The sequence below is a fragment of the Hemibagrus wyckioides genome, linkage group LG23 (assembly GCF_019097595.1).
Source record: "Hemibagrus wyckioides isolate EC202008001 linkage group LG23, SWU_Hwy_1.0, whole genome shotgun sequence".
NCBI lineage: Eukaryota > Metazoa > Chordata > Actinopteri > Siluriformes > Bagridae > Hemibagrus > Hemibagrus wyckioides.
In genome coordinates this window covers 5630876-5643096 of record NC_080732.1, presented here as the reverse complement: position 1 = coordinate 5643096, position 12221 = coordinate 5630876, and the positions used below count along the sequence as shown (strand labels likewise).

Here is a 12221-nt window from a genome sequence, read left to right as displayed (position 1 = left end):
TTTCTTGGTTTTAGTCATAATATAATGATCCTATGCAAATCCACCATATAGTTTGCTGCGTTTATGTGGAATGCTTTATGGTGATAATCCGGAACAGGAAGTGTGCAAATGTTCAAACATAGTGACACTCTGGACAGAGGAAGGATAAATTATAACCATCACTTACACTATTCAGTGGACCTTAGCATTAAGTAATACTGTATAGTGAGTATTTAGCATGATGTGATTGAGTACTGATAATTTAGATATTTACATATCTGCTAGAGTTGCATATGTGTTTTAAATAAATATGACAGGGCATTTTGGGCTTATTTATTTTTAATTATAATCTATATAATGAATCCATGATGTCACTTTTCTGACTGTATTATGGGTGTAAGTAATAATTCTCACCTGCTCACTTGTTACTAACAATTACATTGATGGCATTTGGCAGACACCCTTATCCAGAGTGACTTACATTTATCTCATTTATAACTGAGGAATTGAGGGTTGAGGGCCTTGCTCAGGGGCCCGGCAGTGGCAGCTTGGTGGACCTGAGATTCGAACCTTCCGATTAGTAGCCCAACACCTTAACCACTAAGCTCACCACATCCCCGCAAAAACAAGCACTATACTGAATTCTACATTTTTCCCAACACTGTCCATGACTTTTTTAAACTTGAAGAATAATGATATTAGGGATCTTAATAGTACCACTTCTAAGTTTATCAGGGCCTGTAAATGACATAAAGGTAAATTTCAGACTTTAAAACTGCCCACTGATGAAGATGGATGGGCTCTCCCAAACCGTAAATATTATGTATGGGCAGTACAGGCCAGGATCTTCCTCAGCTGGATACAGAAACCTAAAGAAGCTCTGTGGGTAGATGTAGAACAACAATTTTGTAACCCAGTTTCTCTGATCAATTTATTAGACCAGAAAGCCGAAAGGTAAAAGAAAACCCATTTATTCTTAGGGTTATTAAAACATGGTCACACAACAGAAGGTCTTTCAGATATAATCAAAGTTTCCGTGTCCTGTCCACACTGACTGGTATCTTAGATTTTCACCATACTAATATGGGCTCACAATTTAGTAGCTGGAACCACGTATGGGTTAGGTACGTACGTATTATTTAAATGATTGTAAATTGGAGTGGCGGGACAAATTTATTCCAATTTACAGTCATTTAAATAATATGTAAAACCAACTTTTCCAAACTATTCCATAGATTTTTTTTTGGAATAAAATTGTGAAAAAAGAGTGAAATATGTAAACAGTCTGTCTGCCACAAGTGGATGGAGCTGGTTTACTCAAACAGCTGTACTTCATGAACACCTTCACAGAATTACCCAAACCACATAGTGTGAGATATATAGATAGGATTCTGAGATGATCTGTAAAGTTTTGAAATATGAAAAGAGTCAGAGTTAAGTTGAAATAGTCATTTCTCAGAAGCAGATGAATTTGGTGTGCTGCATCAATCTGTAACTGGATTTATAATCACTACTGACTAACTTCAGAAACATGGCAGACTTCAGCCAATCAGCTTTCAGAAGGCATTTCACACAACCAGCATTGAGATACTGTCACAAAACTTTATTCTACTATTTACATATTTACAGGGCGTGGAAACTAGTCATGTTGGATAGTCAAGTGTGACTAGTCCGACCTTCCAGATCTCTTTTTACTGCCATTTTTCTTCTTTTCATCCTTCTGCTCTACTTCACTGGTTGGAGGGAGGCAGAAGCGGACTCGTTTCTTTTCCTTGTAAGTGTTTTTTGAGTTCTTCACCTCCTTGTCCTTTTCTCCCGGTAAGCGGATGCAGGGTTTGAGGGTTTTTTTCTGGGACAGAGTCTGAGGGAGAACACACACAGGGTCAATGTAATGTTTCAAAACTACAAAGAAAGTTCAGAAAGTCAAGAAAAGTGTTTCAGTTAATGACAATAGGATAAAAACTCTGTTCTACCTTGTGCACCTCAGTCTGCTTTTGTTCTTTTTTCTTCCGCAGGTTGGCTTTCTCTGCCTTTTTCTGTTTCTTTTCCAAGCCTGGTCTCTTGCATAGATTTTGCCCTGACTGACTAGTCTGAAAGACATCACACAAAGATTCATCACAATGTTTCTAAACTGAAATAAAGTAATATTACTCACAACAGCACTAAAACAGCTGGAGTGGAATTTGTATATTTCCTCCTGTGTAGTGTTTAATGGTTATAATACACTGGGAAATTGTCCAGCTCAATATTCACCTCTGAAGCAGGGGCTGTGTTTGGCTCAGCCTCCTTTGTTGGTGTGGTGTTTAGAGGGGCAGGGACATCCACAATGTCTCCTCCTGCAGGGGGAGTAGCTGTCAGGTGTTCAGCCAAGTGTTCTCCAGGCTCTGTGTCCTTTGGTGGTGTGGTATTTAGAGGGGCAGGGACATCCACAATGTCTCCTCCTGCAGGGGGTGTAGCTGTCAGGTGTTCAGCCAATTCACCAAAAACCATTTTGGCTTTGTTTGCCTCCTCTTCCTCTTCCTCTTCCTCAGATCGAGGGATGCAGAAAGTGACTGGCTCTCTGGGCACCTTGTGCACCTCAGTCTGGTTAGGGATTATTCTCCTCCGTGTGTTGGCTTTCTCTTCCTGCTCTGGTGGGATGGAGAAAAGGAGCAGGCCTGGTCTCTTGCAGAGCTTTTTCCTTGACTGATGAGTCTGAAAGACAACACACAAAGATTCATCATAATGTTTCTAAACTGGAATAAAGTAATATTACACACAACAGCACTAAAACAGCTGGAGTGAATTTGTATATTTCCTCCTGTGTAGTATTTTTGTAGTACACTGTAAAACTGTCCAGCTCAATATTCACCTCCGAAGCAGGGGCAGTGTTAGACTCCGCCTCCTTTGGGGTTGAGGTCACTGGAGTCTCCACAATGTCGCTGCATTCAGGGACAGGAGTTGCTGTCAGTGCAGACGACAGCCTTTCTCCAAAGAGCTCGGCCATGACATCCCGATTTGGGTCGTTAGGGTCCGCGATTGTAATCTGTAATGAATTAGGGTACATGCTTGATACGTGAGCACAGAACATTAACATGATAAATCCAGCTGGATATCTGCTATTCTAGTAGAACTTTTTATTACTTACCAGTTTACGCTCCTTTTGCTGCAGGAGGAGATAACCATCATATTCGGGATAAAAGGCTGGACAAAATTCTCCATCTAAAATAAAAGACCCAATATATAATTAATAACACCTCAGGCCCTGTCCCAAATCAGAAAAAGTACAACCCTATACATAATAAATTAATATTTTACCAATATAATATTAAAAAAATGAGAGGGAAACTTTACCAAGAATAAAGTCAGATGTTCTATCCACAGGAATGTCCATTTGATACTGCTGCATCTGCCGAAAAGGTGCACAGTTCAATTAACTTTTTATCCATACTCTCTTTATTCATTCTTGTCCATGTGCAAAAATGATGTGTAGTTCACAAAGGAGTCGACTCGTACCGATTCGACTCCTCGACTTAGTTCCCAACGTGCATTAAGGGGTTCACATCAAAGAATCGAATCAATGAACCGACTCGCCGACTCACTTTATGTTTTGTTGTACTTACTTTAAAAATAAAGTTAAAGTTATTAGCGATGTAAATCAATAGCTGAAGCAAAGAAAAAAGTTTCCTCACGGCACAGTCGGTGACAAACATCTTATTTTAGACAACAGTTTTAACATTACACCGAGATATAAAACTCTAAAGGGTTTAGCTAGGCTAACATTACACTCAGTTATAAACGTACATTAACTACATGACTATTAACGAAGATAATGGGCTAACGACAATTAGCTTTCTGTAAGCGACTGGGATGAGTTTCGTTATTTATGAATATTAAAACGGGTGAAATTAGTTACTTGGAAACAGTCAAGAACATTAAAAATCCGCTAATGTTTTAGTTTGTTAGCTTAAAAAACGAGTTAAGTCCGTTACAAGCTGGGCTGTTAAAATATCCTTCAGTTTACCTTCTTATCCAAACAGGAAAAGTTCTTCATAAAGATGATAAAACTCTCTCTCTCTCTCTCTCTCTCTCTCTCTCGATCACAAAGTTGTCTCTCTCTTTCTCTCTCTCTCTCTCTCTATCTCTCTCTCTCTCTCGATCACAAAGTTCTCTCTCTCTCTCTCTCTCGATCACAAAGTTCTCTCTCTCTCTCTCTCTCTCTCTCTCTCTATCTTAATTACAAAGTTCTCTCTCTCTCTCTCTCTCTCTCTGAGTCGCTGCTGGTCGCTGTAAGTCCGCCGCTCGTTCTGACTCTCCGTTGCCTAGAAACATTCCGATTCCGATTCGAAGCGTCACCGTTTCCATGGTTTCCTTTTTTTTTTAGGATATTTTTTTTTTTTTTTTTTAGGATATTACACCGTGTCTCACCAAGCACAAACTTGGTGAGTTACGTGTTGTCATTTAAGATTTGCGTTCTATCTCCTTTACTAAAATATATAAAATATAGGTCACTTAAGGTCATTGTTTCACTGCGTTGATGTGATTAATGAAATGTACAGTTTTATATTTCATTTTCTCTTGTATGTTGTTTTATTTAGATTTATGACCATTATATGTTGACGGTAATTCAGTGAAAAATGTAATTAGGGTTATTATAACCAACCAATGGTCCTGTTTGTCACAGACAATAAAAAGAAGAACCCTTGAGTGACCACACATCTGGCTCGCATTGTCCATTATTACACTACCATCAACACAGTCATATATATATATATATATATATATATATATATATATACATATATGTACATATATATATATACACTACCAGTCAAAAGTTTGGACACACCTTTTAATTCAATGTTTTTTGTTTAGGGATTTATTTTCTACATTCTAGAACAATACTGGAGATTTCAAAACTATGAAATAACACACATGGACTTAAGTAATCCATATGTAATGACAACAAAAAACAGTCAGTTGTTATTTTAAGACACGAAGGTCAGGTGTTCTGGAATAGTTCTTGCAAGAACAGTATTGTCGAGTGCATTTGCAAAACCCATCAAGCACCATGATGAAACTGGCTCACATGAAGACCATCCCAGTAAAGCAAGACCAAAACTGACCTCTGCTGCAGAGGAGAAGTTCATTTAGAGTTACCAGCCTCAGAAATCACCAATTAACAGCACCTCAGATTAGAGCCGTTATGAAGGCATCAGTAGCAGACATATCTCAATATCAACTGTTCAAACGAGATTATTGTGTATTTCGGCCGCCTTCAGCATTGTTTTACAATGTAGAAAGAAATATATATATAAAATATATACATACAGACATTTTCAAAATTAATTCTATTTAAATTTGCTTCCATGGCAATTTTAGTCTTTTTTTCTTCTTTCTCTCTCTCTACTGAGTTTCTTAAATAAAGTTTTCATAAATAGAAAATGTAATTTAATAATACACTTTTTTTTTTTTTTACAATGATCAACTAATGATTTTTATACTGTAAGATATTGTAGATTCACCTCAGCTTCACAAAAGAAAGCAGGCCATCTCTCTTTAAAGTCATCAGCAGCTGGATTAACCTGAGTACTTCTGAATACTTCAATAACTTGAATGTGTCTGACGTGAATAGTCTGAAATACAGTAAGTTCAAAATCTTCAAGGCAGTGAGGATCCTACTATGTGAAGCCAATGTTGAATATATATATATATATATATATATATATATTACATTGAATATATATGTATTATTATAAGTACTGTAGTCATAGTCTTTAAAAACACAATGAACAGTTTCATGCTTTTCCAGATGAGCTCCGACGTGTTCAAAATATTGCCTCTAGGAGTGAAAACTATATAAATTACATACAATACATGAAAATGAGACATTTTCATGAGAAACTGTTCAGTTTGTCTATGATTTCTGGACAAATTGTACCCCGAAATTCAATTCAATTTATTTGTATAGTGCTTTTTACCTAATTAGGAAGTGCTCGTTTGAGGACATTGGGACTTTATAATGGTAGAATTGCAAAGTGAACATGTAAAAGTAATGGCACTTAGCTAGGAAAGATTTGGGAAGAAAGCCACAGTTTACAAGAGCTCTTGCATGTAGTATACATGAGTCTACTTTGGTTTTATTTTTTCCCCCTTCTTCTGTGATACATTTCATATATCATTGTCAAGAGCTGGGGGGGAAATGTTTTTGATTTGAATCCCATTTCCTGCATTTACACATTTAGGGACAATGGTGATACAAAATCCAGTAAACAATTAAGTTGATTATAATGATAAATTCTGTAAAAAAGAAAAGTAGACTACTAAACTGTTTATATAAAAAAGATGTCTTACTTTCTTTATTGTGTAATCGGGGCCGATCGGCAAGACTTGAGAGAATCATTTTAAAATGTCAAAAATGTTCACCATTAATGTTTTGTGTGTGAATAAAATTTAAATAATGTGAGACTCGATTTCCTCTGTTAAACAAATTTTTATTTCAAACTAACCGCTGAAAATGTGAAATAAATCACTTGTTGCACAGGACGTCTGTCAGAGACACATCCACCAAACCGCAGGGGTTTAGAGCAGAAAAAGCAAAAAGCTTTTATGAACTGTGTGTGTTGAATCACTATTTTTGCAAAATTAATATGTAATATAGTTTTATCATTTTTATAGCAATGATTTGAAAATGTTGATCATTACTTTAATAATTGTCTCTCATGCATAAACCACCCTTAGTTAATGACAAATGAAAATATTTACATTCCTGGTGCTAATTTTCTGAGGAGCACAAATACTTAAAAAAGATCATTTTATGCCTCCAACACTGTATTATAGCAGGGTAGGAAGTAATGATCTGTAATTCCTACTTCTGTAATCCAAAAGAATGGGAAAATAGATAACACAATAGATACACTACTTATTTGGTACACAGGATGCAAGATTGTCACACAATCTCACAAACATAAAAAATATATAAAGAACATTGTCCTCCATCTATTCATTCAATCCCATCTGTCTATGTATCCTAACTATCCACCTCATCTGTCCTCTGATATGAAAACCATTGAGTTATGAACATATTGAGTCTAACATTAGCATCCAGAGTCTGCTTGTCCTACATTGCTGAGAGAAAATGCACGTTTAAAGTCAACTCATTTTCATGCTACACAGAATGTTCATGAAAATATGATTATCCTGACCTGAGCTAATTTACTGAGTCAACCAAGTCACATCTCCATTCTTTCTTTCCATCCATGATTACATTAAAGTCATCTGTTGCTGCTCCTGGCGTTTCATCGCTGATTGTGTCGCAAACGTGCCTAGATATCTCATTTAAAATTTGCGGAACCCTATTATTTTCACATTTTCTTTACAAATGAAAACTGATTTATTTCTTTTGAATAAGTAGATGCAGTATTCAGTCGTTAAATAATTGAAAAATTTCCCTGATTCAACGAATCAGAAATCCGGAAAATGTTCGATTTTCATGTTTTGCGTTCCAGTATTTATTTGAATCGATCCAACATTAGCTTGTGCCTGGTGACCTGACAGCATATATGTGTGTGTGTGTGTGTGTGTGTGTGTGTGTCCAATTCAGTTCAGTTCTCTGTTGAGATACCCGATTGCCTGAGGGAAGAAGCTGTTCAACAGTCTGGTTATGCGGGTCCAAATGCTTCGGTACTCTTTCCGGATGGCAGAAGGGTGAAGAGTTTGTGTGAGGGGTGTGTGGGCTCATCCACAATGCTGTTTGCTTTGCAGATGAAACATGTGGAGTAAATGTCCATAATAGAGTGAAGAGAGACTCCGATCATCTTCTCTCAGCTGTCCTCACTATCCGCTGCAGGGTCTTGCAATCCGAGACGGTGCAATTCCCAAACCAGGCACTCATGCAGCTGCTCAGGATGCTCTTGATGGTCCCTCTGTAGAAGGTGGTCAGGATGGGAGGTGGAAGATGAGCCTTCCTCAGCCTTCGCAGGAAGTAGAGACACTGCTGGGCTTTCTTGGTGATGGAGCTGGTGTTGAGTGACCAGGTGAGGTCCTCCGCCAGCTATTGCCATATATTTCAGGTGATAAAGGCATATGAATGGGTTTATATATAATCCATTACTTACATATATATATATATATATATATATACATATATACATATATATATAATCCATTACAACGCATGTTATAGAAAGGTCATAGAGTGTGGGCACAATGTTTTTTAGTCATAATTAATATTAAACTTAAAATAAGGTTCAAATTATATATTGTGTAAAAGAAATCGCCTCAAATGATGGTTACACTGTAATACTCTTCGGTAAAACTAATCAAATGTGCCTTTGAATGAATAAAGATTAATAACCTCATCTGTAAAAATATATTTACAATTAGGAGCTAAATGTATTCACTATAAAACTGTATTCATTGTTTTTTGTGCCAATGCATTGCGCCAGATATTTGCAACAGTGAACTTCGAGTGAGGCTTTTAGTCCAATACACTAGATGCCCTTAAGTACAGTTTACTGAAAATGTTCAGTTTAACTACTGCTTTCGCTTGAAAGTTCACCTAACACAGCCTGATCAATTCAATTTGCCAATATTACTCAAATTTGCAAGCTTTTATTAAGTAGATTCAGTGGTTACTTTTTATGGTTCATTTTGTTTCAAGTCCAAAGTCAGCATTCATATATACAGTGTACTGTACACCAAAAGACTTTAAAACTGCCCACTGATGAAGATGGATGGGCTCTCCCAAACCTTAAATATTATGTATGGGCAGTACAGGCCAGGATCTTCCTCAGCTGGATACAGAAACCTAAAGAAGCTCTGTGGGTAGATGTAGAACAACAGTCTTGTAACCCAGTTTCTCTGATCAATTTATTAGACCAGAAAGCCGAAAGGTAAAAGAAAACCCATTTATTCTTAGGGTTATTAAAACATGGTCACACAACAGAAGGTCTTTCAGATATAATCAAAGTTTCCGTGTCCTGTCCACACTGACTGGTATCTTAGATTTTCACCATACTAATATGGGCTCACAATTTAGTAGCTGGAACCACGTATGGGTTAGGTACGTACGTATTATTTAAATGATTGTAAATATTCCAATTTACAGTCATTTAAATAATATGTAAAACCAATTTTTCCAAACTATTCCATAGATTTTTTTTGGAATAAAATTGTGAAAAAAGAGTGAAATATGTAAACAGTCTGTCTGCCACAAGTGGATGGAGCTGGTTTACTCAAACAGCTGTACTTCATGAACACCTTCACAGAATTACCCAAACCACATAGTGTGAGATATATAGATAGGATTCTGAGATGATCTGTAAAGTTTTGAAATATGAAAAGAGTCAGAGTTAAGTTGAAATAGTCATTTCTCAGAAGCAGATGAATTTGGTGTGCTGCATCAATCTGTAACTGGATTTATAATCACTACTGACTAACTTCAGAAACATGGCAGACTTCAGCCAATCAGCTTTCAGAAGGCATTTCACACAACCAGCATTGAGATACTGTCACAAAACTTTATTCTACTATTTACATATTTACAGGGCGTGGAAACTAGTCATGTTAGTGTGACTAGTCCAACCTTGCAGATTTCTGTTTTCGGCCATGTTTCTTCTTTTCATCCTTCTGCTCTACTTCTGTGGTTGGAGGGAGGCAGAAGCGGACTCGTTTCTTTTTCTTTTTAGAAAAGGGATCACCAACAGTGTCCAACTTGTCCTTTTCTCCCGGTAAGCGGATGCAGGGTTTGAGGGTTTTTTTCTGGGACAGAGTCTGAGGGAGAACACACACAGGGTCAATGTAATGTTTCAAAACTACAAAGAAAGTTCAGAAAGTCAAGAAAAGTGTTTCAGTTAATAACAATAGGTTAAAAACTCTGTTCTACCTTGTGCACCTCAGTCTGCTTTTGTTCTTTTTTCTTCCGCAAGTTGGCTTTCTCTGCCTTTTTCTGTTTCCTTTCCAGGCCTGGTCTCTTGCATAGATTTTGCCCTGACTGACTAGTCTGAAAGACATCACACAAAGATTCATCACAATGTTTCTAAACTGAAATAAAGTAATATTACTCACAACAGCACTAAAACAGCTGGAGTGGAATTTGTATATTTCCTCCTGTGTAGTGTTTAATGGTTATAATACACTGGGAAATTGTCCAGCTCAATATTCACCTCTGAAGCAGGGGCTGTGTTTGGCTCCGCCTACTTTGTTGGTGTGGTGTTTAGAGGGGCAGGGACATCCACAATGTCTCCTCCTGCAGGGGGAGTAGCTGTCAGGTGATCATCCAAGAGTTCACCAGGCTCTGTGTCCTTTGGTGGTGTGGTATTTAGAGGGGCAGGCACATCCACAATGTCTCCTCCTGCAGGGGGTGTAGCTGTCAGGTGTTCAGCCAATTCACCAAAAACCATTTTGGCTTTGTTTGCCTCCTCTTCCTCTTCCTCTTCCTCAGATCGAGGGATGCAGAAAGTGACTGGCTCTCTGGGCACCTTGTGCACCTCAGTCTGGTTAGGGATTATTCTCCTCCGTGTGTTGGCTTTCTCTTCCTGCTCTGGTGGGATGGAGAAAAGGAGCAGGCCTGGTCTCTTGCAGAGCTTTTTCCTTGACTGATGAGTCTGAAAGACAACACACAAAGATTCATCATAATGTTTCTAAACTGGAATAAAGTAATATTACACACAACAGCACTAAAACAGCTGGAGTGAATTTGTATATTTCCTCCTGTGTAGTATTTTTGTAGTACACTGTAAAACTGTCCAGCTCAATATTCACCTCCGAAGCAGGGGCAGTGTTAGACTCCGCCTCCTTTGGGGTTGAGGTCACTGGAGTCTCCACAATGTCGCTGCATTCAGGGACAGGAGTTGCTGTCAGTGCAGACGACAGCCTTTCTCCAAAGAGCTCGGCCATGACATCCCGATTTGGGTCGTTAGGGTCCGCGATTGTAATCTGTAATGAATTAGGGTACATGCTTGATACGTGAGCACAGAACATTAACATGATAAATCCAGCTGGATATCTGCTATTCTAGTAGAACTTTTTATTACTTACCAGTTTACGCTCCTTTTGCTGCAGGAGGAGATAACCATCATATTCGGGATAAAAGGCTGGACAAAATTCTCCATCTAAAATAAAAGACCCAATATGTAATTAATAACACCTCAGGCCCTGTCCCAAATCAGAAAAAGTACAACCCTATACATAATAAATTAATATTTTACCAATATAATATTAAAAAAATGAGAGGGAAACTTTACCAAGAATAAAGTCAGATGTTCTTTCCACAGGAATGTCCATTTGATACTGCTGCATCTGCCGAAAAGGTGCACAGTTCAATTAACTTTTTATCCATACTCTCTTTATTCATTCTTGTCCATGTGCAAAAATGATGTGTAGTTCACAAAGGAGTCGACTCGTACCGATTCGACTCCTCGACTTAGTTCCCAACGTGCATTAAGGGGTTCACATCAAAGAATCGAATCAATGAACCGACTCGCCGACTCACTTTATGTTTTGTTGTACTTACTTTAAAAATAAAGTTAAAGTTATTAGCGATGTAAATCAATAGCTGAAGCAAAGAAAAAAGTTTCCTCACGGCACAGTCGGTGACAAACATCTTATTTTAGACAACAGTTTTAACATTACACCGAGATATAAAACTCTAAAGGGTTTAGCTAGGCTAACATTACACTCAGTTATAAACGTACATTAACTACATGACTATTAACGAAGATAATGGGCTAACGACAATTAGCTTTCTGTAAGCGACTGGGATGAGTTTCGTTATTTATGAATATTAAAACGGGTGAAATTAGTTACTTGGAAACAGTCAAGAACATTAAAAATCCGCTAATGTTTTAGTTTGTTAGCTTAAAAAACGAGTTAAGTCCGTTACAAGCTGGGCTGTTAAAATATCCTTCAGTTTACCTTCTTATCCAAACAGGAAAAGTTCTTCATAAAGATGATAAAACTCTCTCTCTCTCTCTCTCTCTCTCTCTCTCTCTGTCTTTTTTTAGGATATTATACCGTGTCTCACCAAGCACAAACTTACTGATTGACTCGATGCTTCGTGTGAAGCTTGTCCACAGAAATCTATAAGAATCATCATTATACACCACTCTACTGAGCAGATATTAATGCCAGGATAGATCAAACATAAATCTCTCAAACTACAATTTATAGCTCAATACTGAAATAGAAATCTTTCATTTATTTTAATAAACCTAGTTTCAGTATTACGATTATAATTAGACGTAGCGGAGTTAAAATAATGA

General features: G+C 37.5%; 1 protein-coding gene across 1 annotated transcript; it reads right to left on the bottom strand.

Moving 5' to 3' along the window:
• Nucleotides 1-9561: 9561 nt before the first annotated feature.
• LOC131343930 (uncharacterized) lies at nt 9562-11259 on the bottom strand. The gene is made up of 6 exons (XM_058375809.1): nt 11205-11259; nt 10999-11072; nt 10723-10896; nt 10125-10565; nt 9845-9961; nt 9562-9732 (listed from the first exon to the last, which is right to left on the bottom strand). The coding sequence occupies exons 1-4, from the start codon at nt 11257-11259 to the stop codon at nt 10155-10157; spliced, it is 714 nt and encodes a 237-aa protein (XP_058231792.1). The 3' UTR covers nt 9562-9732; nt 9845-9961; nt 10125-10154.
• Nucleotides 11260-12221: the final 962 nt, after the last annotated feature.